Source organism: Vicugna pacos, chromosome 15 (assembly GCF_048564905.1).
Source record: "Vicugna pacos chromosome 15, VicPac4, whole genome shotgun sequence".
NCBI lineage: Eukaryota > Metazoa > Chordata > Mammalia > Artiodactyla > Camelidae > Vicugna > Vicugna pacos.
This window is the reverse complement of record NC_133001.1, coordinates 31,235,160-31,262,281: the sequence shown is the minus strand read 5'-3', so window position 1 is coordinate 31,262,281 and position 27,122 is coordinate 31,235,160. Positions and strand designations below refer to the sequence as shown.

General features: G+C 42.3%; 2 protein-coding genes across 5 annotated transcripts in view; one reads left to right on the top strand and one right to left on the bottom strand.

Annotated features, from left to right (window-relative positions):
- Positions 1-11,337, bottom strand: part of KCNG3 (potassium voltage-gated channel modifier subfamily G member 3) — a 55,343-nt gene extending 44,006 nt beyond the window's left edge. Inside the window, exon 1 of the mRNA XM_072937821.1 lies at positions 10,121-11,337. Within this exon, the coding sequence (XP_072793922.1) occupies positions 10,121-10,752 (632 nt within the window). The 5' untranslated portion in view covers positions 10,753-11,337. The remainder of the gene's footprint in view (positions 1-10,120) is intronic.
- A 151-nt stretch (positions 11,338-11,488) lies between these two features.
- The window catches only part of MTA3 (metastasis associated 1 family member 3), a 168,115-nt gene continuing 152,481 nt past the window's right edge, over positions 11,489-27,122 (top strand). For all 4 annotated transcript variants that reach the window (XR_001459810.3, XM_006211455.4, XM_006211454.4 and 1 more), the window contains exon 1: positions 11,489-12,311. Coding sequence is in view for 3 of the 4 variants with exons in the window: in XM_006211455.4 (XP_006211517.2) it covers positions 12,197-12,311 (115 nt within the window). In the remaining variant the exon portion in view is untranslated. The remainder of the gene's footprint in view (positions 12,312-27,122) is intronic.

Below are 27,122 nucleotides of genomic sequence, written 5' to 3'. Positions count from 1 at the left end.
AATAGATAAACAAGTTTGTACTGTATAGCACAGGGAAATATAGCTGAAATCTTGTGGTAGCTCACAGTGAAAAAGAATATAAAAATGAATAAATGTATATTTATGTATGACTGAAAAACTGTACATCAGAAATTGACACAACATTGTAAACTGACTATAGCTCAATAAAAAAAAATAGATCATCTTAGTTGGTACATCTATCAAACTCTACAAAATCTATATTCCTCCACCTTCACCCCCAATTCCCTACCACTCTGCTTCCTTGCAGACCCTTCAGGAGTTTGTACTTACTGTGCTCTATGCTAGGAATTGTGTTGCTCAGATATCTTCACAGCTGCCTCTTGCAGCCCTCCTGGTCCTTGTTCAGACATCCATCACCTTATCAGAGAGGCCCTTGCTGACCACGACTAACATTTACTATGTAAACCCCTTTCTCTACTTTATTCCTTCATAGCACTTATCACCATCTGTTATATATTTATTTATTAGAACAGATGGTTCTGGAGGGCAGAGACTTTGTTTTGGTCACTGCTGTATCCCCAGCACATAGAACAGTCCCACATACATAGTAGGTGCTCAATAAATGTTTGTTGCATTTAATGAATAAATGACCACAGAGCCATAAAACCAATTTGCAATTGATTTCTTAAAATACAACATGCTTACAGGTTGAGGAAAACTTATAAATACACACTCTCCTACCAAAAATGAAGATGCTGTTGTATTTATGTGATTCTTTCACATGTATAATTCATTTAAACATACATACTGAGTGCCTACCCATGTGCAAGGTATTGAAGCACGTAGTGTTGTGAAGCGTAGAATTTCTCTCTTAAAGAACTTCTAGACTAAAAGGAAGCCAAGACATGTTCACAAACAACCTCACAAAAGGACAGTGAGAAGGGGCCTAAGGCAGGGAAAGAAAGAGCTGAGCAAGTTTAGCTTCCTGCCAGGGTTTGCTGGGTCTTCATTCCTTCATTATTTATATTATTAATATAAAACTAGTGCTGAATTTCATTCATATTTTAGAGAAAAACTTGGCAATATCTATCAAAAGAATTTTTTAAAACACAATCCTTTTAACCCAGCTATTTTTTCACTTTGGAATTTATCCAACATATACACTGACACCAGCTTGCAAAGAAACATGAAAAAGACTGTGTTCTGAGCCGCTGTTTGCACTTTTGAAAAACTAGAGCTGAACTAACTATCCCACAGCATGCTATAGCAGGGATTTCGCAATCAAATGCCAGGTCACAACTTACCTACTATGTGAGTCTGACATACTACTTAACCTATCTAAATCTCAATCATAAAATGGGGGTTAAAAACGGTACTACTTCATAGGGCTGTTATGAGACTTAGATGACAAAATACATGTTAAAATTTAACAAGTGACTAGTACACATTAAGTATTCAATAAATAGTGACTATTACAGCCATTACTATTATTGACAAGACAGACACGTGTTAAATGAATTGTGGCCCATCTACACAATGGAATAAACTATACAGATTTTAAAAAGGAGAAGGAAGATTTATATTAACAGATACGGAAAAGGTTCCTAGATGTTAAGTGAAAAAAGCAAATTGCTAAAAAAGATTATAAAATAATCCTAGTTATAAAGTTAAAAAGTGAGGGTGGGGATATAGTTCAGTGGTAGTCCTGGGTTCAATTCCTAGTACATCCATTTAAAATAAATAAAATTTAAAAGGTATTTGTATAATATGTATATATAATTATATATGCAAGCATACAATGTATGCATGTACATATACACATATGCACACACATATATATGAATGTGTGTATATATGTGCAAATAATTTTTGGAAGAATGCTCAGAAACTGGGTAATAGGATCGAGAACAAAGGAGCATGTTTACTCTTCACTTTGCAACACTTAGAACCATACTTTTTGCCAACTCACAGTTTTCATTTTAAAAAAATTAAAATAATATTAAAAGTGACTTGCTTGGTGTTAGGAAAAGCTGGACAGCCGCATGTAAATCAATGAAGTTAGAATATGCCCTCACATCATACACAAAAAGAAACTCAAAATGGCTTAAAGACTTAAACATGACAGGACACCACAAATGTCCCAGAAAAAAATATAGGCAAAACATTCTCTGACATAAATCTTAGCAATATTCTCCTATGTCAGTGTACCAAGGCAATAGAAATCAAAGGAAAAATAAACAATTGAGACCTAATTAAACTTATAAGCTTTTGCACAGCAAAGGAAACCATCAACAAAACAAAAAGACAATCTACAGACTGCAAGAAATATTTGCAAATGATGTGACTGACAAGGGCTTAAGTTTCAGAATATACAAACAGCTCATACAACTCAATAACAAAAAAAACAAACCACCCAATCAAAACATGTGCAGGAGACCTAAACACGCATTTCTCCAATGAAGACATACAGATGGCCAATAGGCACATGAAAAAATGCTCAATATCGCTAATTATCAGAGAAACACAAATCAAAATTATAATGAGTTATCACTTCATATCAGTCAGAATGGCCTTCATTTAAAAGTCCACAAATGATAAATGCTGGAGAGGGTATGGAGAAAAGGGAACCCTCCTGCACTGTTGGTGGGAATGTAATTTGGTGCAGCCATTATGGGAAACAGTATGGAGATTCCTTAAAAAACTAAAAACAGACTTACCATATGACCCAGCAGTCCCACTCCTGGGCATATATCTGGAGAAAATTCCAATTTGAAAAGATAACATGCACTTCCATGTTCACAGCAGCACTATTTACAACAGCCACGACATGAAAGCAACCTAAGTGTCCCCTAACAGATGAATGGATAAAGAAATGTAGTGTGTACACACACACACACACACACACACACACACACACACAATGGAATACTACTCAGCTGTAAAAAAAAAAAAAAGAAAGAAATAATGCCATTTGTAGCAACATGGGTGGACCTAGAGATTATCGGACTAAGTGAAGTAAGTCAAAGACAAATATATGATATCACTTATATGTGAAATCTAAAAAAATTACAGAATGAACTTATTTACAAAACAGAGACTCACAGACATCGAAAACAAATTTATGGTTACCAAAAGGGAAAGGAAAGAGAGGGATAAACTGGGGGTTTTGGGATTAGCAGATACAAACTACTATATACAGAATAGATAAACAACAAGGTCCTACTGTATAGCATAGGGAACTATGTTCAGTAACTTGTAATAACTTATAATGAATAAGAATTAATATATATGTATAACTGAATCACTATGTATAGCAAAAATTAACACAGCATTACAACATTGTAAATCAACTATACTTCAATTTAAAAAAAAAACTTGCTTACCAAAGGGATTTCAGAAAAAAAACACTTTGATTAAAGAAAAGGTATTGACAAAAAGAAAGTTTCTGCTGAATTCTAAAATTGGCAGCAGATAGAAAACCCTTGTACACATATTAAAAGAAACAGTCCACTGTGAAAGAATAGACTTTAACTGAGGTTCTGGGTTATGTTCAATCCTATCAGAGATCTAGTAATTACTGGCTTCTGAAAATATCCACCTTATCTGCAAAGTAAAAGTACTGAGACTTTCATCTTCAGTTTCAAACAATGCTTTTTATATTTAAAGTACTTTAAAACCTATTGAATTTATATAATAGTGACCTAAAAGGCAATAGAAATAACATAATTGATTTTCAAATTTCCATCACCTGGTCTTTCATTTTGATTTCACTTTTTTATAACTTGGGCTTAAAATAACACTTTAAGAAATTTAAACATCTTTACATCTCCTCAAATTCTCACCACCACAACACAAAGCAATACAAATTAAAGATCAAAATTCTATCACAAAGCAACTTTTAGAAATAATTTCTAAAGAACAGATTAAAATTACAGCAAGCCTTTGCATGCTAAAGAGATTTAAAACTCAAAAAGAAAACACTGCTGCCCAGACTGACTGAAGGACCAAAAGTAAAAGGAACAACTATTTTACATCTGGTTCATCTTTTAGAAGTTTTGACTAGTAAAAGGCATCTTTTGATGAAATAGGCAGCAGTGCTTCATAATTTTAAAAGATGGCTACGTCTGTATGTTAAAATGCCAAAAAGAACATTAATCTTCTTTGGCAACGTTGAAACGATACTCAGATGTTACTAGAAGGCAAACTGCCTGAAAAATCTGTAGTTTGTCTTATCAATCAGATGAAACATTAAGAACATCATCCATTCTAAGATTACTTACTTACCAGAATTGCTCATTAAGGGAGGCTGTAAATGTGTTCACCAAAGATCTTTAACAGAAGGGATAGTCTTCTCCATGAGAGGGTTTGGGTTGTACAGAAAGAAAAATGGTCCATGATCCCTCTCCCACCGACCCTCAGGAGATTCCTTTTCCAGAGCCTTCTCCTCACAATACTCCCAAATAGGAAGCAGACCCTTGCAGAGAAGAACTGGATTCCCAGCTCACTACATTTGGGTCAAGGCAGGTGAGCAAGAGGGACGTCGATGTGGGCCCTGCCCCTGCTCATATATAGTGGCTCATATACTTTCCTAGTGCCGGCAGATGAGTCACCACTAGTAACATAATAAAAATCCACATATTTACCCAAATCTAATCTCTCTCACCGTCTCTCCCCTGCTGTTCCCCTAGATCAAGACCCACATCCTCTCCCCTGCCAGGTCTTGCTGTATCATACTGCTGCCCCCTCGAGTCCCTCCTCTACCCAGGGGTCAGTGGCATTTTGAAAATACATCAGATCTTATCTTTCCTCTGCTTTAAAACCTTTCAAAGACTTGTTGCACTTGGAATGAAATCCAAACTCTCTCCCAGGGCACGCAGGACCTGCCTGAGAGGTCCCTGCCTCCCCTCGAACCCCATCTACCCCTCTCCTGCCCCTGGACTAAATGCTAGCCCACATGGGCCTTCCCTTTGTCCTGTAGACAAGCCAAGCTCATCGTCATCTCAGAGCCTCTGCATGTGCTATTCCCACCACCCAGAACACTCTTCCCTCCCTTTCCCAAGGCTGGGTCTTTCTCATTATTCAGGTCTCAGCTCAAGTCACCTCCTCACGGCCTATGCAAATGAGCATCCCTGCTGCATTCTCTACTCTGATTTTCTTTCACTATCTGAAATTCATTTTTATCTGCTGACTTTGTTAACTGTCTCCCCCTCCCTCTACCACCTGTAGGCCACCAGTTCCCAGCTCCATGACAGCAGAAGCCCTGGCCTGATGTACCTCTGTATCCATAGTGCCTGGCACAGTCACAGGAGTCAAAAAAAAAAAAAAAAAAAACCCAAAAAATGATTGAATGGTTAGAATCATAATTCTTAAAATCATTATGTATTTTCTCAAATAGATATTAAAAGTACAGCTACTATGTTCTAAGCAATTGTGGTTTTCTTTGAATGAGGTCATAAATTAGAGAACAATGTATCTGCAACTCATATCATTAACAAAGGACTAATTTCTTAATTCTTTTTAAAAAGCTTCCAATTGAGAAAGCCGTTGACAAAATGGGCAAACAGTATATACAGCTCAACAAAAAGTAAGATAAATGACTCCTAAATACATGTGAAGATGCACATTTTTACTTGAGGCAAAAACAAATTAAAACTACTACACACCATTTTTAATTTTCTAGCATGGTAAAGATCAAAAGCTTAATAACACCTTGTAGAGTATGAAGAAACATGGTCTTATACATTGCTGGTGGGAGTATATACATTGATAGAAACTTTTGGTAGAGCAATTTGGAATTATCTATGAAAATGCCAATTACAAATGCCCTTTGGCCCAATGACTTAACTTTCAGGAATTTATCCTATGGATATACTTTCTTGAAAGCAAAATAGTGTACACATACAAAGATATTCACTACAGCACTTCCTACAGACCAGAAACAATATTAAGTGTCCAGAAAGTCTACGATGTCCATTCAATGGAATGTTATGCAGCTGCATAAAAGAACTGAGTAGCTCTTTATAGGCTGATATGGCATCTCCACAACATGTTGGTGATTTTAAAGATTTCAGGACAGTGTTCTCACACTGTTTTTTGTTTGTTTATTGTAAATATATATGATATGCTTGTAAATACAGAGAATGTTTCTGAAACGACACACAAAATGCTAGGAATTCTGGTTACATTTAGGGAAAAGAGCTCCATGGCTGGTGAATGAAAAAAGGCTTACTTTTGTAGCTTTTGAACTATAAGGTATTATTTATATGACTTTCAACCATCCCCCAAAAATCAGCTTAAAAGGATCATATCCATACACAAAATGTTTCCAAATTATTGATTTGGAAGACCACTCAAAATTTCTTCCAAACGTTACACTGTGTACTATTCTAGAAGTTCAGAGGCTGGGGTGGGAGCATATAGTTCAAGTGGAAGAGTGCACGTTTAGCATGCAGGAGGTCCTGGGTTCAAACCCCAGTACCGCCATTAAAAAATAATTAAATAAATTTAATTACCTCTCCCCCACCCCCCCCAAATAAAAACACAAACCAAAATTTCAGAGGTTAATAAAAACATATATTCTTATCTTTGTTCCTTTTGCACAATAAAATAAGTACTTGATAAATAATTATTCCTCAACTTAATAGAGTTTTTTCTCATTTCAGCACAGAATCCCACCTTCCTCAACTAAGAGTTCTACCACTTAAACACCTCAGCCTTACCCCACACAGCTATTCCATCTACACAAGAGAAAATATATTCCTGGAACGTTATATTTTGAAATGTTATATAAACAATAGATTATTTATTGTGCCTAAATAATAATTTTTTCTAAAAGATGCTGGCATAATAAATAGTATAAGAGAATTTAGATGCCTTCTAGAGCATTTCATCTTGCCTAGTTTGGGAGCTAAGACATGTTTATATGAAAAAATAACCACCAAGCTAGGAAGGATATTATAGATACCGAATAAGTCACACAAGTAAGCAATCCCTCAAAAGGAAAAAAAAAAAAACTCAGGAGGAAACATCACATCTACTAGAGTAGTCAGGAAAGGCTTCAAAAGGAAAATAGCATCTGAGTTGGGCTTGACGGATGATCCAATTTCAATAGGCAAGGGACTGACTGCACAATAAAGGACATCGCCATGGTTCAGGAACTCAAGTGAGCAGGCGGGTCTGAACAAACAGAGCCTGCAGGTGGCAGGCAGTGCTCCTAGCTCCTGGAAATCCACTTAATCAGTTCCTGAACCTGCATCATTTCACTGTCCTGGATTTTTTTTTTTCTTCCTTATACCCTCCAGAGTTGTCATTTCTTCTCCATTCTCACCACTTCAAAGCAATCCAAGATCTCATTCCCTCCCTCTACAAAAAATCTCCAAACTCATCCTTCAATCTCCACCATCTCCAACTGGCACAAAAATCACATTTGTTCCTTTATATGCATAATCCACTGACCTGACACTGCCAACAGCTAACCACTCCCTGCAAAATAAAAATATTCTTCCTTTCATTCCAGGCCTTCCAACATTTGCTCTCTCTCCACCTCTCCATCACTAGACTCACACTCCCTAAACATAATACACAAATGTCATGCCTATGCCTATGATGTTTCTTTTACCTGGAAAAGTCTCCTTATTTTGTTCTCAAGTGGGGCACACATGGTTGTGTAAGTTGCTCACACTATAGTTTATAGAAACGAAACCCTGCTGCCAGCGTTGGGCAGTGCACAACCTCTGCAACCTTCTAAAGATGGCTTGTTTCCATCTTCCTCCACTTTGAAGACTTTCCCAAAGCAACACAATTATTGATCAGTTGTGCCTCTGATTCCTACATCACTAATCTGACACATTTTCCTTGCAAAAAAAATTTACAATATTTGGAACACCAATAGTGCCCTGAACACAGTAGATATTCAAAAATGCTTGCAAATTATGATACGTAAGTTGACAAAGGCATATTGTAGTTAAACCATAAAAAGCCTTGAACGCCAAGAGAGAAGTTTTGACTTTATTTGGTAGATGTCAAGTATGGTCGAATGATGTTTTAGAAGGACTAATTTCAGCAACCGCAAGTAAACGAGGTTTGAGACACTATTCTCAAAGCATCACCTTAGCTCTGTTGGAGAAGACCAATGGAAAGCTCCCTCGGTAATGTGCAGGCTCCTCAAGTCATTCAGTCATCCTTCAGTTGATCTGTTTGGGATTATAGATAATGGTTTTCATATACCTACATTCACAATGAAGCTTAAAACTGGGCCATTAAGCCAAGAAAAACATGCTTTTGCCTGAAATATCTGCGTATCTAGGAAACAGTTCTGACTTGAATAATTATACACATACATAAAATACATATACACAAATTAAACATTTATCTTCTTCCTTCACTTCTTTTGCAGTCTTTCTCTTTTCCATCTGTCTTTTTTCTTTTTAGTTTCTTTCTGTCTCTCTCCCCCTAAAATTATTATCCATGTCTCCCATTCCTTTCCAAATGCTTCACCTTAATGATCTCCCCAAAGTTCCTCTATTCCCCCAAAATTATTATTCAGGTTATTTCACTGTTTTTGCTTATACACTGACTTAGCCGACTCCCCTCAATACTTATACTAATAACTCAATTCTCCCGTTTCCTTTGCTAATGTAGCTTGAACCTTCACTTATAGAATTCTGCAATTACTAGTGAATCATTTCAAAGCCAATCATTTATGTCTCATTTTCCTATGGCCCTCTATAAGAATCAAGGGCACTTATGTATTTAGGAATATAAATTAATTTCATTGTACTGATGGAGTACCAAGTAAGTAATTCTTACCTGTAAATTGAAAACTCAGTTAGGAGCTAATAACAGTAAATAAAATGAGTCTCCTAGTGAATTTCCTTTCAAAGCATGTATCTTGGATTTCATGCCAAGATGACATATCAGTAATGGACTCCGGGGTACCAGACAATTTTATTTACTTCTTAGATTTAAACAAAAATCTTTACTCTCCAAAGGAAGAATTTTACATGGAAGTAATCCACTGCAGTATCAAGGCACACAGCACCACTGGAACCATGCATCTGCCTATCAGGAAAAGATTACCACGCATGCAACCCAATTTAAAAAAAGAATAGAGGGAAAATATCTTAAAATAGTACCAAAGGTAAAACAGATTATACAGTTTTGTGTTTGTGCCCAAAAAGGCTGTCTCCCTTGAAAATCTAACTTTACTATTTATTCCTCCCACCAAATATGCAAAATAAACTAGTACTAAAAACAGAAGTATGTTATCACTACTGAAGGGTAAGCATGATCCAAGGAAAGGTCAAAATATTTTCCTTTCATCGTACTAAAGTGAAAAGAAAAACTATTAAATACTAGAATGCTGTTTCTGGATTCAGGGCAGTTTAAATTTTCCTCCTTTCTCAAGGTTTTCCCCCTCCCCAAACTGAAGATCCCTCTGAAAGTCAGTGTGTGAAACTTCGGTACTAAACAGTGGACAGATAGGTAGTTTGCTAACTCCATACTTCATAAGAAAAGAAGAGAGAAAGGGCACAGATGTCCATTATTTAGAATCCATTTCTAAGTTAATCTCCTTTATAACAATTCCATTAACAGCACATACTATGCAGAGTGCATAGAATGTGTGGGCAGCATACAGCAGACTACACTCCACAATAACAAGACTTCATCTTTTTTTGATGGTGCTTGATGAAGCACCATCAAAAATTGTCAAATAATTCAAAACTGCTCTTAGCCCAAGGTTAAATTGTTAAATTCGAACAATAAAAGTTTTGAGAAATCTAATTAACCGGTTACTATTTGCTCAAAAGTATACTACAAAGATGGGAGGTTTGTTTATCTCTGTCTGCCCCTCCCCTTGGCTGGCGATTCGCCCTCAAGAGGGGCGTCTTTTGTGTGGACCTGAGCCGACTAGTACTGGGGAAATGGCGGGGATGGGGTGGCGGTGGGGAGGAGGAGGTCTAAGGACCAAACCGCTCCTTGGCTGGCCGCGCCTGGGGCCTCGTTGGACCCAGAACCCGGGCCTGCTCAGCCTCCCGGAGGCAAACAGGACGAAGACTGGACCGACGGACGGGACGGACAGACGTGACATGACGGACTGGACGGGCAGAGAAGCAGTGCGTCCTACCCGGAGGGCTCCCTCCCAGGGCCGGCGGAGTACCTGCTCCGGTCATCCAGGCTGCGGTTGTCGGCAGCCGCAGCGCGCCAGTCGGGCAGTGTGCTGGCGCACAGCACCACCATGGACACGATCACAAACACCACCGACACGCTGGCCAGGATCTGTGCGGCCAGCGACGACGTGGGCTCCTCGAAGGTTCGCCTCATGCGCTCCAGCCAGCGCCGGGAGGGGGCCGCTTCGGCACCGCCGGGTCGCGCCTCGTCGCGGCCCAGAGTACCGGGCTCCTCCGCGGTGTAGAAGGTGTAAGTGTCCGACATACGGTCGTCGAGGCGGCGCTGGCAACAGTACTCCAGGTGCGCGCCCTCCAGGCCCCAGTAGATCATCTCGTTATAGAAGGAGAGCTCGCACATCCGCGGCGCGAAGCGCAGCTTGCCGTGGCCGCGCACGTAGAGCAGGATGAAGCCGAAGGCCTCCGAGTGCCGGTCGAAGAAGTACTCGTTGCGCTCGCGGTCGTAGTCGTCGCACACCTCGAGCACGTCGCGCTCGGAGCGGCAGCCGTGCAGCCGGCTCACGCGGCGCAGCGGGAAGTCCTTCAGCAGCTCCCGGGACAGCGAGTACCGGGCGCCGCCCACGTTCAGCACCACCGAGGCCGCCCCGCTGCGCCCGAAGGTCATGGCTGGCGGCCCCGAGACCCCGAGGTCCGAGGGCGCCGCCGCTGCCCCCCGGCCGCCGCGCGGGTCCTGCCTGCCGTTGGCTGACGAGGGAGCGCGCCGTCGGGGCCCGCAGGCAGTCCGGCTGGCTCTCCCTCCGGGTTCTGCTGCCGCCCTTCGCTGGCCCGGGGGCCCCTCGTCTCTAGCCTCCTCTGCAGCACAGCGTGACTGTTAGCGATGCTCCCTCCGCGCGGCGGTACTTGCAGGTAGTCGGGGAGTCCTCTCCGGCGCCTGCGCTGCGCCCCACTGGCCGAGAACCTGGCTGCCAGCGCCGCCGCCCCTGGCGCCCGGGGGATGCCCCCTCTGAGGCCGGAGTGCCCTTTCAAGGCGGCGGCGCTGTCCCCCCTGAGGGGCGTGCGAGCCGAGAGGAGGTGCCGGTGCGGGATGGCTCCGGGTCCGCGGTGCTCCCTCCGGCCGCGGCTCCTGCGAGCGCCCCGCGGCCGTCCAGAGGCGACAGGCAAAGTGAGCGGGTTCGGAGGCGGCGAAAAGCCGGCTCCAAGAGGCGGGGGCGGGGCCTCCTCGCGGTTCCCCCTCCTCGCCTCCCGGCTCCTCTCCACTCACCTCCCTCCGCGCGCCGCCCTCCTCTTCCCACCCGCGCCCGCACCTCTCTCGGGCTGGGATTCCCCGGCGCCCCGCCCTGGACCTCGGGCTCCCCGCCTCGTGACGCGGTCCTCCCTCTCCGCTCCCTCCCGCATTGGCCAGGAGGGGTCCGCGGGGCGGGGGTGCGTGGAGCCGGGAGGCCCCGGTAGAGGCGGAGGGGTCTCTGTTCCCGCGTCCCGCCTCGGGCCATCAGGATGATTTGGGGAGCTCCCAAGGGCCCTTTTAACAGCCCCCAAGGAGAGGGGACAGGCGGGCAAGGAGGAGTGAGGACTGGGGTGCGGGATTTGAGGGGCGGGGACAGATGGCGTTTGGAAAGCTTTTTCCAGAAACTCTCCGGAGCTCAGCTCGATCTGTGAGACCGCCCCAAAGGATTTCTCAGAGAAAGCACCCCAGCAATTCTTTTCTTGCCGACTTTGCTCTTCCTCTCCCGGCGCGGGGACCCACATACCGCGTGCTCCGAAGGCGGCCGCACACCCCAGCACCCAGTCTCAGTGCCGCCCTCCCGCCTGCCCTCTCCCGGAGGAGAGCGACTCTAGCCCCCGCTTTCTAGAGCGCGGGTCCTAAGAGAGCGCTACGTGTAGCGACCCTGAATCCCCTCGTGACGCTTCTTGTAGAATGGGATGGAAATCTGGGGGAAATCGCCTTGCCACTGTCAAGAACAGAATTTATCCTTGCCGTCGTCTTCATCCTCCTTTTCATATTGTCTTAATTTCCCCCGTGCACCTCGGAGCCGGCTGGCAGGACCGGCACTCGGAGCCTGAAGAGCCCATCAAGGCTCTGCAGAGCTAATTGCCCCAGACACTGCTCGATGCCCGAGGAGTGGGTTCCACTTGGCAGGGATTATTTTAAACTGCTCCCAGCAATTCAGAAGACTTCCGACATCGGCAGCCCTGCCCGCGCAGTACCCGCCAGAGGCGAAACAGGTGAGTTATAAGGCAAACTGTGTTAAATGCAAAACAAATCCTGGAAGAAAAAATAAGAGTGAGGTAGGGTGGGATGCGGTCATCTGACCTCAGGGTAACCCAGCTGTTTACTGGGAAGGGTTTTATTTCGCCCTTCACTTTTCATAATTTTGTAGGATTGTCCCTTGCCCACTAGAGGTCACCATAAAGAGTCGTTTCGCTCTGATTCTACTGTGGATTCCTAGCGAAAAAATCATACACCTAAAATTTGGAATGGTCTCTCTCAGAAAGTAAAATCATTCTGGATGATTTCTTAAAGAATGAAAATCACTGTAAGTTGTTTATCCCTAGACTTGAATAATTTATTTTTAAAGTACTTAATGTGATGAAAAACTCAAAAACAGGAGTTTTTTGCTTAATAGCTACTAAACCAGAACACCCTGAAAGAAATGAGATTCAAGACAGAATCGAAGAAGGTGATGGCCATAAACTGGCGGAAAGAGCAGAGCATTCCAAGTAACAAAATCTCAGGCGTGGAAGATTAAAGTCTGTAAAGAAAGCTAATGCATTTGCTTGGCTGAAAGGATAGGGATCTCCACTGCAGAATTTAGATTTTATCCTATAAGCAGTGGGACCCCTGAAGGTTTTAATAATAGAATTGACTTTATTTCAGGAAGATCCATTTGCCCTCATGGGTTGTTCTAAGGAGGCCACTTCTGCAAACCACCCCCCAAATCTTTGTAGATGAGGAAGTGTCAGTTTTGAGAAACACTGAGACAAGACTCAGCAGGGCTTGGAAATGGATTTGTTATAGGATATAAGGATGGAGAAAAGTTTGCAGCTGCTAACGGAAAGAAAAGCCTGGCTTCACACCAGCGAGAGCCAATTCCTCAGGGAGTTGTTAAAAATACTTTCTAGAAGCATCACAAGCAACAGAACAACTATTTTGTTGATTATTTGCTTCAACATTACTATATTTCCTGTTTCTCTATCTAAAAATCTCTTTAAAGTTTGTTGATTGAACCAGTTGAAGAGCTATCATATTTTAAATTAAATTTGAGCTTAGAAAACAAATTAATTTGATGACAGTATAATTTGTGTCTCCTAGGTATATTTTCATAAAGTATCTTAGAGAGATAGGTTTAAATCATTTCATTTGTTTCAAGGGTAATATTCTTACTTGATTTTAATATCATCAACCACCACTACAGCAACTATCCCCAAATCATTTTCTTAAACAAAGAAAACAATAAGATGCAGAAATGATTGACTTGTCTCAATATAATCTGGTTTAGAAAGCATTCTTAAAGACAATTCTACTCCTTTGTACTTTGAAAAGAAGATTATGATGAGCATTATTACACCTAAATTTTTTCTGGATTCTAGATGATGTTTAAATTCTTCGTATATAAATCTTTAGGCTGCATTAAAATTTAAAGGCATCAGGCAGAATTTTAGAATTTGAAAGAGATTTTCTAGTCTCAGTTTATAAGCCCATTATTTAGGGAGGAGTAACAAGACTTCAGAGATGTGGCTGTAACCTGCCCAAGGTTCCCCAGCCAGTAGCATCATGGTGGAGACATGACTGGAACCAGGTTTTCTAGTTCCAGACTCTAGTGACTCCATCTCCAGGGCCTGCATTGCTGCCGTAATGTCCTATGTGATCTCTGCACTCCACGTCTTTCCTTCCTCTGTGAATCCTGTACTATGCCACTCGACAGCTCTTCTCTTCTTTTTCATCAAGTCATTCCCCAGTTCTAGAACCTAAAAGGTCTAAAGACCTAAAAGGTCTAGGTGAAACCCACACTGGTTCTTAGGGCCCTCTCTAGTTTCAAATCCTGTCTGCACAACTGATTCGCTAAGTGAATTGGAACAAGTTTCTTAACCTCTTAGAGCCTCAGTTTTCTCATCCCTAGAATGGAGGTAAACATAGCTCCATCAAAGGGGTGAAATGGGGATTAAATGAGATGATGTAGGGGTGGTATATCGCTCAGGACATGACACTGGAAAAAATCTCACTTCATGTATGCCTCTATTAGCCCAGGCAGGCCATGCTCATTCTCATTCCTGGATTGTAAATAAATACAAATTGGACAAGTGAGTTGATTCATCTAAAAATGTGACCAATCACAAATAATTAATCCAAAATATCAAAAATTCAGTGAGAAGTTGTAACCCATATGCTGCTGAGCCTGGGTTGAAAATGGATTCCTCCATCACTTTGCACTGCGTAACTGGATGTGTTCTGGGTCCTTGAGCAAGTCTAACCTCTTGAAGCCCCATTTCCTCATCTGGAAAATAAGGGTAATAGTAAGAGGGCTTTTGTGGGAAGCTGAGCTTGCTGAAGAAAAGATAGAACATAGAAAAGTCTCCCATCACCCTGCCCCAAAGCTTTGTAAATTGAAATGCCCTGTGGCCAGTCCCTGCAGCTTACTTATCGACTGGGCCTTAAAAAGCCCTTGTTCTACTGTTAATTTCATATTTCCAGATGTTTGTGTTTATACCAGTTTATTTCTCAACATCTGCAGAATCAGTGGATGCTTTAAACAGTCAGCTTTTTGAATGGAAATGATAACCTTCCAAAGTCTCTAATTTTATATAAATGAAAGACTCTAATGACTTCACCCACTATGCACAAATACCTCTGTAGAAAGGAAGGATGTAACTTCCAATAAACTGCCCTCAGAACCACCCCAGCACACGGCCCCCACTCTTAAAGGTGAGAAACCACCAGTGGGACATGTCACATCCCACACCAAAGCCCTTGCCTGTTTCTCTGCTCCATGACACTTTATGCTGTCATGCAAGCAAAAGAAACACTATCTTCTTTAAATTTCCAGCCTTGAGAAGGTCACTGTGAAATTATTAGAGGGGAAGCAAAATTTTCTCTCTACCCTTTTAGGGTTTTTGACCGAAATTGAGAATTAGATTGACATAAGAATAACCGGAGAAAAGCATCAAAATTTATTTAATACAAATTGTATATGATACTGGAGCCCTCAGAAGAAAATGAAGACCCTAGGAAGTGGCAGAACCTAAATGCTTCTATACGAGGTTGAACAAAGAGAAGCAACTGTAGAAAAGTAACTAAGATGTAAGGGGAGGCTAAAGGCAGTTAAGAATTATTTTAACAAGGTCTGTTTGTCCAGAATTCTCTCAGCTTCAACTTCTGTCCTTGATGATAAGATTGGTACTTTGCTGGGGATGGGTATAACTCAGTGGTGGAGCACATGTTTAGTATACATGAGGTCCTGGGTTTAATCCCTAGTACCTCCATTGAAAAAAAAAAAAGGTACTTTCCTCCCCATATAGAGGAGTATACCCTTATATATCTACCCATCTATCTTGCATATGGGGATTTTATCTCCTGCTCTTAAAAGAAAAGGGAAAGAGTCAGAGCACATTTCTTGTACCTGATGTTTTGGTAAGTGCTTTTAGCTCAAAATAATCTTTATACCAAAGTGCCGTATATGCGGGTGGCATCTTCTCCTACCCTTCATCATTAGCAGCAACACTCTTGATGCCATTACAGAATGACCCCCCTTCTTTATCTCGGCCCAGCCCTCACTCCCATCCTGCTACTATGTTGCCTTATGATGTGATGGCCCTTCCCACCACCACTCCGGGTCCCTTGTTCTTACAGTGACCTAGAGCCCTTTCCACATGTCAATACAAGCTCAGCTTTACACGAAAACATTCAACTATTCCCCTCATTTTCCGAATGAGGAAATAAGGCTTCAGAAGGTTAGACTTGCTCAAGGACCCACAGCTCCTAGTAAATATCAGACCCAGTACTGAAGCCCAGAGTCTTTGCAGGCTCTCTTGCCTCCCATGGTGGCTCACCCCCAACTCTCCTCTCTACCCAGCATCAAACACCCCCGGGAAGGGAGGAACATATTAGGCGATACCAGAGGAAATGCTCTGACAAATCTTGAATGTGGGTCATTCTACAAGAAAACTAATCCTCAGTAAGTCACTTTCATATCCTGAAATATTTAATGAAGGGATGATATAATGTCTGATATTTGCTTCGAAATAATCAAAGACAGGGGCAAGTGGATTGAGGATCTAGATGAAACAAGACTGGCCATGAGTTGATAACTGTTGAAGCTGAGTGATAGGGTTCTTTATATTGACCTCTTCCCTCTTGTATTTATTTGAAATTGTCCAGAATAAAAAAATTAAATTCTTTTTAAACTTGAGCTTCATTTAAGCTCATTTTTGAATGTTAACAGTTATTCCTTCAGATTGGACCTGAATGCACTCTTTCATAATATCTATCATAAAGAGTCCCTTCAATCCTCCAGAGTGTAAAAAAGCTCAGCACACATTTGACCACATCTGTCAACATTTTAAATGCACACACCTAGTGATCCAGCAATTTTAACACCAGGGGTTTATCTTATGGAGGTAGTCACCTATTACACAGAGATGTGCATTTAAGGATCATTGCATTGTTTTCAACAGCAAAAGTCTAGAAGTAACCTCAATGGCCATAATTAGGGGACTCGTTATTTTAATAATGGCCTGTCTGAACTTAATGCTTTTGTTCATGCAGACTCTTGTACAACCAATTCTAAGCCAAATTGCTAAACAAAAAAGGCCTCCCTCCTGAGCTGTGGACTAAATTATTCCCCCTTTATTTTAAAGCTATCTAGATATGGATCTAGCATAGATATAGGATAAGATTTCTGAAAGAATACATAAATTACAGTTATGGTGGTTGTTTTTTGGATGAGGGACTGGGAAGGTTAGGGTAGAAATGAGGCCTGTTTGTTACTGGTTACTGTAAACCCTTTGTCTTTATTTATTTATTTATTTTTAAACCAGTGCAAGGATTATGTTTTCAGTTAAAAAAAAGAAAAAGAAAAAGAAAAACCTCAGCACATATCCTCTTAACCAAATTCTCTCTTTTTCCTTTGGCCCATCCTTGCTGTGTCCTGCCTTCTCTTTCTGCTCAGTTACATCTGGGGCCATGCACCTGCTACTCCCTCAGCCTGGGACGTTCTGCTCCAGAGCATGACGTGGTTTATGCCTTCTTGCCAATCAAGTCTCAGTTCAAAGTCACTTCCTCAGAGAAGCCTTCTCTGACCACCATTCTAGCATATCAACGTATTTTTTGACTCCTTTATCAGTGTTTAAAAGAAAAAATCATCTTGCTCACCCACCTGTTTCTTAGTTATCATCTATCTCCCTACCAGACTTTCTGCTCATTCCTTTTGAGAGCAGGGACCCTAGATCTAGTTCACAGCAGTGTCCTCAAATCCTAGAACAGTGTCAGGCTCCTTGTTGAAGCTCAATAAATATTTGTTGAGTGAAGGAATGAATGATCATTACTGTTGATTAAAATAATGTCCTCTGAGTGCTGAACTGGCAGTATCAGTGTGTGCATCTAGTGAGGCTGGAATCTACCAACTTAAGAAATCCAGGCTCTTTCTGAAAAGCCACTTTCCCCCTGTATGACAGAGTATGCCAGCTTCCTGCAGAAGCCCTACTCAGTTAGCAGGCCCCACCGTGGGTTAGTGGATGTCCCTATATTTCTTACCCAGCAGATGCTTTAGTTAGGAAAGTTCTTAGAGTCAGCTCCAGTCAAGTCTGGGTCCCACCATCTGCCCATACCTGTTCCTGGAGGAAGGAGATGGTGTGAAAGCAGAGCAGGGGGTCCAAGGAAAGTACTGTCTGCCACTAAATTGAACACTTCAAATGGGTTAATTGTGCATTCTCTCTCCATAAAATTGTTACCAAAAAATAAATAAATAAACGTGTCCAGAAAGGGTTGGATGTGGATCCAGGTGGTTCTGTGTGTCTTGGCTCACAAACTATAGGAAATAGGGAAAGAAACTTAAAAGGCTATTGCGTTAGTGGTAGATGGACATCTCAGAGACCCAACGGCCTGATTGGGTGCTCAAGATTGTAAGGTGAAGCTTCCCAGGAAAGCAGGTCTTGAGCCCAGATGGGAAGGAGACAGGAGAGCCGAGCAGAGAGAGAGGGATTCCCTGACTCTAACCCTCGTCACATCACAGGGCATATTCCCACAGCCTGAGAGAGGATTCTACTCACAAGAAAAATCAAAGCCATTTTCAAAATGAATGGAAAGTTCCCTGCTGGGCTCCACCCATTCTGCAAAGAGGAGAGCTGCCTTAATCAACATTAATGAACCAAAATTAACTAGTTTAGGAGTCAGCTTTCAAAAACACCTGCTGTTCGTATCCTTCTGTCCCTGTGACAATCTATTTCTCTGCCCCACAATCCTGGCCCTCCTCCCCACCTTACCCGGCGCTATTATTTCTGCCTCAGAGGAAAGACTGGGGCTGGGGTGGACTGAAGCGAAGCGTATGATATTCCTGGAAATGATCTTCTCATTGTAGATGCAACCAAAATAGCATTGGCTCCACACTTAATAATTGATATACTCTTCAACAGCAATTGAATTTTTCTCCAAGGTACAGGATTTAAAATACAGGCTATTTTTCTCCAATTCTTAACTGGAGATAAAATAATCCAATTCCGTTGTATGTGATCCCATTCCCCTTCTATGGCAAAAACCCCAGGCATTTGCCTCAGTTTTCCCTGAGATACATGGTCTTGCATGTTAGCAAAAAAAAAAAAAAAGTGCTCTTCTTAGTGGAAAGCTCAGAGATACAGCAATCTGGAAGATTTGCAGTTTTAAAAGGAGGTTTGGAGCCGATGCAATTACGTCCGAATAAGCCTGTTTCAGGCCTAGGTCAGAGAACAGAGCCCATGGCTCAGCAGAAAATGCTGAAATAAGTGTCAGCTTTAACTCCATGTGCCCGTGTGGACGTGCAACTTCAGATCCTGTCCCTGTGGGACCTTCCTCTGCCTGCAAGGAACTTTGCCCTCTGCTTAATATTTGCTAGGACCTTAGGTCTTCCACGCAGGGTTTTTCCTTTTCAGAGGAAAGCAATCACAAATAAAAATCTTTGTAACAAAAGACACTGAAAAGCTTTTTATACCCTTTCACTGGCTTCTATTGTGATGGATGAAACTTCAAGAACAATGGCACTAGAGCAAATGTCTGTGTAAATCTACAAAGAAAGAAGAAAATAAGTTTACCAGGTTTCCTTTGATGATGACAAGGCATTCTCTTCTCTAGGTACAGTGGGTCTTTAACTTAGATGATGTCAAGAGATTAGCAAGCACTGAATGTACCAGTGGTCTATCTCAGTAGACAGGTACTTATGGAAAGGGAGAAATTGTGAATATAGCTTCCACTGAATCAACATTAGTCAAGACTTTCAATTTATAGCTCATTGTGTTTTCATCCAGGTAACCAACTCAAGAGTGATATTTGTATTCTATATAGATTAAACATTACTGAGACATCCCCTTACTTATAGGACCCTTAATAAAAGTCCAGTTTTAATGGTGCTACACAGTCAATTCTCCCAGACTGTGAAAATGTGAGGTCTACAAGTGATTTTGCCACTTCATTTGATTCAGTCACCATGGGATTCTAGAAGAATGTTCATTCTGCCCTCACTTCTTTTCTTTTTTTTAATTGAAGTATAGTCGGTTTACAATGTTGTGTTAATTTCTGGTGTACACCATAGTGATTCAGTTATACTGATTCAGGAATACATATATATATTCCTTTTCATATTCTTTTTCATTAGAGGCTATTTGCAAGGCATCTAATATAGTTCCCTATGCTATACAGTAGGACCTTGTTGCTTGCCTTCACTTACACCTGCTATATTATTAACTAAGCACATAGGAGAGGTTAGCGTTTCCAGCTACCCCTTCACTGAGCACCCTACTTCATCTCTGCCTTAGCAAACACTCTGTTAGATGTTTAAGGTATTTTTTGGATGTTAAACCACAGTGACTTATTTTGCAAAAACCAGCTGGGGATTGGAGGGATTGTAAGGGGTAGAGTGAGAACTACTTGAAATATCTGGTCCCTATTCAGAATTTGATAAAAGATTTTTGTAGTCATTGAGCTTGAACAGGTCAATCTTCATGGTTTTACAAATATCATTAGAACTGGGCATCTCAGAGGCTGAAAAAAAAAAAAAAAAAGAACCTTCCTGAGAGGGCCACTAGGAGGCATGAGAAGGAAAGAGCTGTGATAGCACTCTGGAAAAGGGATAGACTCCAAGTTTGGAAGGCAGTGGCCTCCACAGGCCGCCTGGCCAGTGGTGACACTACTCGTAAAGCTGGCAAGAGACTCAGCTCCATAGACGAGTATGACCAGGCTTATCAGGAACTTCAGAAGTATTCTTTGGATAGCCATGTAGCACAGAGAAATGGGTAGAACTTCTAGGGCAGAGAAAGAGGGCTACCAGGAGGGACATTTGGAAAATTAGGCCCAGCTGAGTTGAAGCCCAGATGGTGACTGCTAGAGACAGTGAGCTGGGAATTAGGAGAAGCTGAGAGCACCAGGGAAGTACCAGGACAGCCAGGCATCCCAGGGGCAAATGGGGACTCATGCCCAGGAAGGCCCTGGAGGGGCCTCAGACTCCCATCAGACCCAGCAGTGCTGGCCCCCTTCCTCCACTCAGGTTGAGAAGCAGAAGTGAGAGCTTAAAGAATTCCAGGTCTGCAATAATGACAATTGGGCAAATCATGGTTATGTTAGGTCGAGAAAATTGTGCTCTGTTAATTTCTATGCTGTTTGTAAAAAATCTACACTTTTACATTTTCATTTGTGTGTGTGTGTGTGTGTGTGTGTGTGTGTATTTTAAAAGCTCTTTCTGTAAAAGCTCAGTCTGTGTTTGCTAACTGAAGGAAGAGGGATTTTTGGCCATGCTTGTGTTTCAGGGTGGCAGCAGCAAAGATAAATTATTAAAAGCACCATAAATATTGCTCCTCTTTCTTTGAATCCAGGCTTTTTATCAAGCACAGAAAATGGACATAGCTTCATGAAACTAAAGGTTTCTCTGGTATAGGGTCCCAACTCAATCCAGCTCTCTGGGTGTCCAGATGACTCCCTCTCTCCTTCCCCAACAAAGGTTTTTAGAAATTCTAATTTTTACAAGCTTACAAACTCAAGGCAAATGTTACAGTTTTATTTGAGAAAATGGCAGTCCCCTTACTTTAGGAAGAAGACTTGAAACAGTAGATTTGATTAAAGAATCTAGCAATAACCCATGAACATGAGTCCAGACAAAGCCCATTTAAGCAGCTTTAAAATGTAGATAGAAAACAAATGAGAGAATGGGTAGCAAAGTATATAAAGAAATTAGAAGCCAAAATGGAAACAAATGTAGGCCATGCAAAAGTATAGCATATTTGATAGGTTAGGAGATAGTAAAGGATAAAAATATAGTTGAGCCCTCCCAGTGCCCAGATTTTAGCTTCTAATACCATTCTCCAATAAAAGGAACCAGGACTCCTTGGAGAAATGGCTGATTCCAGGATTAGGGCAGGAAATATACACAATAAACCTGAAGTATCTTACACTGCCAGAAAGTAAGAAAGTACTAAAAAACCCAAAAAACCATTACAGTGATGGTCGTTTGCAAAAACAACAGCCAAGTAAACTGAAAGAGCTTGGCAAAGGCCAGAGCTGGAGCAATTGAAGCAAAACAATACAGTGTTGGATTATAACCCAAAGCATAAATTAAATATCCATGAATCCATACTGATTTAAATGAATGATTGATTAAATAAGTAAACAGGGAGAAAAGACAAATCTACCGGGTTGAATAATCCTCAATAATTTGTGTAAGTTCTCCACCCTGAAAGAAAGTAGAAAACAACTCCTTACTTCTTAAGCGTAAGTTGCTCACAGTGACGTCCTTGTAAAGAGTGCATACAGCAAGGTGGAAAAAAAAAGAGTAACTTTAAGCGGAGGAAACTGGCAAACTACCTCAGCCAGGTAATCAAGGTCAACATCGCCAATGATGTGAGGTGCTGAGAATAGCACTTCACCTCTGCAGTCTTTCCCCCCCAACACCCACAACCCTAGTCTGTCTAATCATGAGGAAAACATCAGACAAATCCCAACAGAGGGACATTCTAAAAATACCTGACTAGTATTCCTCAAGGTCACCAAAAACAAGAAAAGTCTGAGAAACTTTCACAGCCAAAAAAGCTTAAGGAGGCATGACAACTAAATGCAGTGTGGTATCCTGGATGGGATCCAGGGACAGAAAAAGGACAGTAGGTTAAAAACTAAGGAAATTTGAATAAACTAATAAACTTTAGTCAATCATAATATATCATATTGATTAATTAATTGTAACAAATTGACCATCCTAATGTCAGCTGTTAATAATAGGAGAAACTGAATGTGGGGTATATGGAAACTCTCTATACTACTTTCTCAATTTTTCCATAAAGCTGAAACTGCTTTAAAAATAAAGTTTAGCCCTTAAAAATGCAATTTGAAATAAACACCAAATTTAAGATATTTTTTAATGCAGTTGAGTTCAAGAAAAATCTAAACACAAACCAGGGTTGCAGGTTCATGACAGGTCTCAAAGAGGGAAGGTAAGTGTGTTAGAGACACTTTGAGTCATGGTTGCCTGAGGACCTGACTGTTCCTTAGTCCACCTTGATGGCCCCTTCTCCTGCCTCTGCCCGCAAGTCTGAGGTGTTCCCAACCCTACACATGCAGGTCCTTCCTAGATCTCCCATCCTTTTTCAGTTGCCCAAAGAACATCTCCATCTGGATGTCTCACAAGCACTACAAAAATCAACTTGTTCTGGAACAAATCAGTGACCCTCTTGATTCCTCTCTTGTGTAATTGTACCACCAGCATCTGTTCTGCCCAACCTCATGCCTCAAGATGCCGCCCCATAAGTATGAGAACACCTGTGTGTTATGAGCAGGCTTCCCAAAACTGGTTCCTCAGTGCCCCATCGAATCCTTTATACTTTTTCCTATCTCAGGGCACTTCTGTTATTGGCTCTCACTCATTCTTTGATTCCTCTGCTGCCCCTTTACTCCACCCAGACATCCCAGCTCCTAGTTTTGGCCTCAAGTCCTTGACTTTGATAACTGTCTCATTCCTTTTTCCTGGCATCTCCTAGAACTCACAGACCAGTAACAAACCCCTTATTGGCATCACGTCTCTGAGACTGGCTGTGTAGACAGTCTGTAAGGTAATCCTCAATGATTTCTTCGGTCATCCCCTCCCCTTGAGTGTGGACTGGACCTAGTGACCCACTTCTAAAGAATAAAATACAGCAGAAGCGATAGGATGTCATTTCCAAGATTAGGTTACAAAAAGACCAAGGCTTCCATCTTGGGTACTCTCTCTTGTTTGCTCCCTCTGAGGGAAGCCAGCTGTCATGTTGTGAGTTGTTCTACAGAGAATCCCACATGGAGAGAAGCTGGTATCTCTGATCAACAGTCAAAGAGGACCTGAGGTCTGTCAATAGCCATGTGAGTGAGCTGGCAGATCCAAGGGGGTACCTTGTAAAGACTGTGGTCCCAGTCAGCAAAGTGACTGCAGCCTTGTGAGAGACTCTGGATCAGAGGCACCCAACTAAGCTATGCCCAGATTCCTGACCAAGGAATTTGAGATAATAGCTGTTATTTTGAGTTGCTCGCTTTTGGGGTAATTTGTTAGATAGCAATAAATAACCAATACACTTCCAAAAGCTTTGTACTGCCTTCACAGGCAACTCAAATTGGGTATAGCCCAATGGCACACAGACACACCAGATATCATCACACAGAGCCATGGGTCCAGGGCACACAGAAGGAAAGAATGAAGCTCAAGAGCAGGCAGAACCCTTCCCTTCTCATTAATTTAAGCCAATTTGGGAAGCCCTTTGTCAGACTGGCTAATCTAAGGCTGGCTAGTTGCCAGATAGTTGTGCCAGATTTCTTCTAAGGTGAGTCAAGCTGTCAAGTTCCCAATACAAATAGATATTTTCCTAACCTTTCCAGCTGAGTGATGGAGGCCAGCTGAACAGTCTTCCTAATATTAAACCCAACTGGGGAAACAGAAGAGAGAGAGAGTTAAAACCAGCCTACCTCCTTAACTCCAACATGCAGTAGAATCGTAAGGGGTTACTATCTGCAGAATATAAGATATCTGTGTCTCCGGTTCGGAGTACAGAGTTAGACACTGTGGCATCTCTGGGAGGGTCAGGGCAGATGAGCTGTGGCCCCTGCCTGGTATGTGCTTGCTTTGGAATAACGTTGTTCTTGGCACCCACTTTCAGAAAGCAATGATCAGCCCCTCTGAAATGAGATACCTAGGCAGATGGCCTGGCAGAGCTGAGGGTCCCATGCTTTTGGCTTAGAGAAAGACAGGAGGCTAAAGTGTGATCTTAGTGGTGCAACAGAGACTGGACTGAGCCTCCACTCCTCCCTTGGGTCCAACCACAGCCAGGTGATGGCAGAAGATTCAGGGCTTCCAGAAGCCCATAGCCCCACACCTATGGCTGGGGCTTATCAGACCCTCAAGGTGTCTTCCAGAGCCTCCTGTGAAGCATAGAAGTGTCAAACTGGGACTCTACCAAGATTACCACTGTCTAGTGTATGTCCCAAACTTACACACATTTTCAAAACCACCTCTAAGGCCCAGCTACTTCAAATAGCCTGTCCTGCTCTTTGGCTGCTGCATCTCCCCTGCTGGGTACCAGCACCTAACAAATTGAAGTGTGTAAGGCTTCCTGAACCAGGGCATGGTCAGGTATTTGAATAATAATCCCTGTGACAGTTTTCCCTTCTCTGGAAACAGCTCCAATACACGGGTGGCACCGAGGGGTCTCTTCTGTGTCTCTCCTCTGTGCTCCTGGCTGGAGCGTGCTGATAGGGGTTGACAGCTGGCCCAGCCTGGGACAGCCATGTTCTGCCTGTAAAGCTGGAACATTCAGTGAATCCATACCAAGCCTCAGGGTTTGGGGCACTGAGTCCAGAGTGTTGCCCTGGAGAACGTGTCCTTGGCCTCAAGCTGCTGAGAGCCCCGATGCTATGCTAGTTCCTATTCTTTCTGAGACTTGACTACTTATCTCCTTTATTTCAACTCTAGAGGATGACCTCCACTAAACTCCTAATAATATGTTCTTGCAACCAAAAAAACCTTAACACAAATTTCTACATATATTTATCTGGCACCCTCCATGTGTGGTTACTATGCTATGTTCTGGGGATTTGGGAATGCCAAGATGTGTTTTTAATTAGTCTTTATCCTTAAGGGGTTCATAGTTCAATCTATATTCCTTGAACTTGGCCTCAAAATGTAAATGTAGGCTGACACAAGGTCTCTTCCTCCCTCCATGCTGCTGGAATGTGGACCCTGCTTCAACCAGGGAGATAAAATAAGCCATGGGGAATAGAGGAGCCACAAGAGTAAGGAACCTGGCCCCTAAATGGCCATAAGAAGCAGTTATCTGCTGACCTGGACACTCATCTCTGATGTTATGCAAGAGAGAAATCAGCTTCTTTGTTCTTTAAGCCTCTGAATTTGGGGGTTCTCTTTTGAATCATAATTTAGAAACTCCCTCTCCCCACAACTAATACCTCTCCATTAACAGAGACACTGTGTTGTCACGGCCTGCGGTGGCCATCCTAGGGTACATCCTCAGCCAGGGCATGCTGACTCTAGGAAAGGTCATCATGTTTCTAGTTTGGAAACTCTTCAAGGCATCAAAGACACAGAACCATTCCTGGGTTTTGCAAACTATACCTCTCGTCTGATTCCTCTCTTTCCCAGGACTTCCCCTTGATTGGCTTCTTGGGAGAAAAAAAAAGGTTTATATTCACCTGGAATGGCTGCAACCATCATTTTGGGAAGTTTAAGACACTCTTCATCCCTATGTATATCTGTACCTACCATGAGCCATGATTTATACTAGAGATAGATACCTCCAATCTTGGGTGGTGCTACATTCTCTCAGAATCTGGAAGCACTAAGGGTCTAAAACTTTGTATTTTGGGACTGGTAGAAAAGAAGAAAAACCTATCTGGTTATCAGAGGGGAAAAAAAAAAGAGGCACCTGCAGTAAGTCTACCTTCAATCTGAAGGCCCCAGTGCTCTGTGACATACTGAATTACCAACGCCTGAATCCTCTTGGGTCTCTTGAGGGTGAGGCCTCGCAGGTGCATCAAGACCTATCACTTCTGCATTTCAACTGCAGCCTCTCCTTTGCCACAGAGAAAGAACTGCCATGTCAATCCATGCTTTCCCAGGGAGCCCAAGTACCCAGGAATCCAAGTGTTGCCTAAAGAAATCCACAGCAAGATAACCCCAACCAGACCCAGAAATCATTGCCCAGACCCAACGATAACATCATTCTGATACCCAGGGGCTCCATCTACCAGACACAGCTCCAGAGAAAGGCAGGTACGGGGTGGCTGCCAGCCCCCCAGGGCTGGTTGCTTGCCCTTCTGGGTGAGGCTGAGATTCACGGCTCTGCCTGTGTCCCCACACTTCTCTGCAGGCCTCCAGGGTCCTGCCAAGATGACTAACGCATTTCTTTGAAGATCTACTGGCCCTGCCAACACTCAATGTGCTCTGCGACGTGAACTCAGACAAATGACAAGCACCCTGAGGACAGCCGCATTCACCATCATCTCTGGGCACCCTGGGAAATGGCCTGTGCTATGATGATTTCTTTCCAAACTTGCCCTGTATCTGGACCATTATTTGTTTATTTTGTTCATCTTTCCATTTAACATTTATTGAGACATTTCTATGTGTCAGGCACTGTCCTGTTATCTGAGGGTACAATAGAGAACAAAATGGAATCTCTGTAGCTTGGAGCTTACATTCTAGTGGAGAAAATGAAATGATACATTAAAAAGTAAATATACAAAGTATAGCTGCCAGTATTCCTCAAAACTGAAGTGTAACTTAATCATAATTTTCTGTAAGTAAGTATACATACAATATGGTAGGTGCTGTTGAA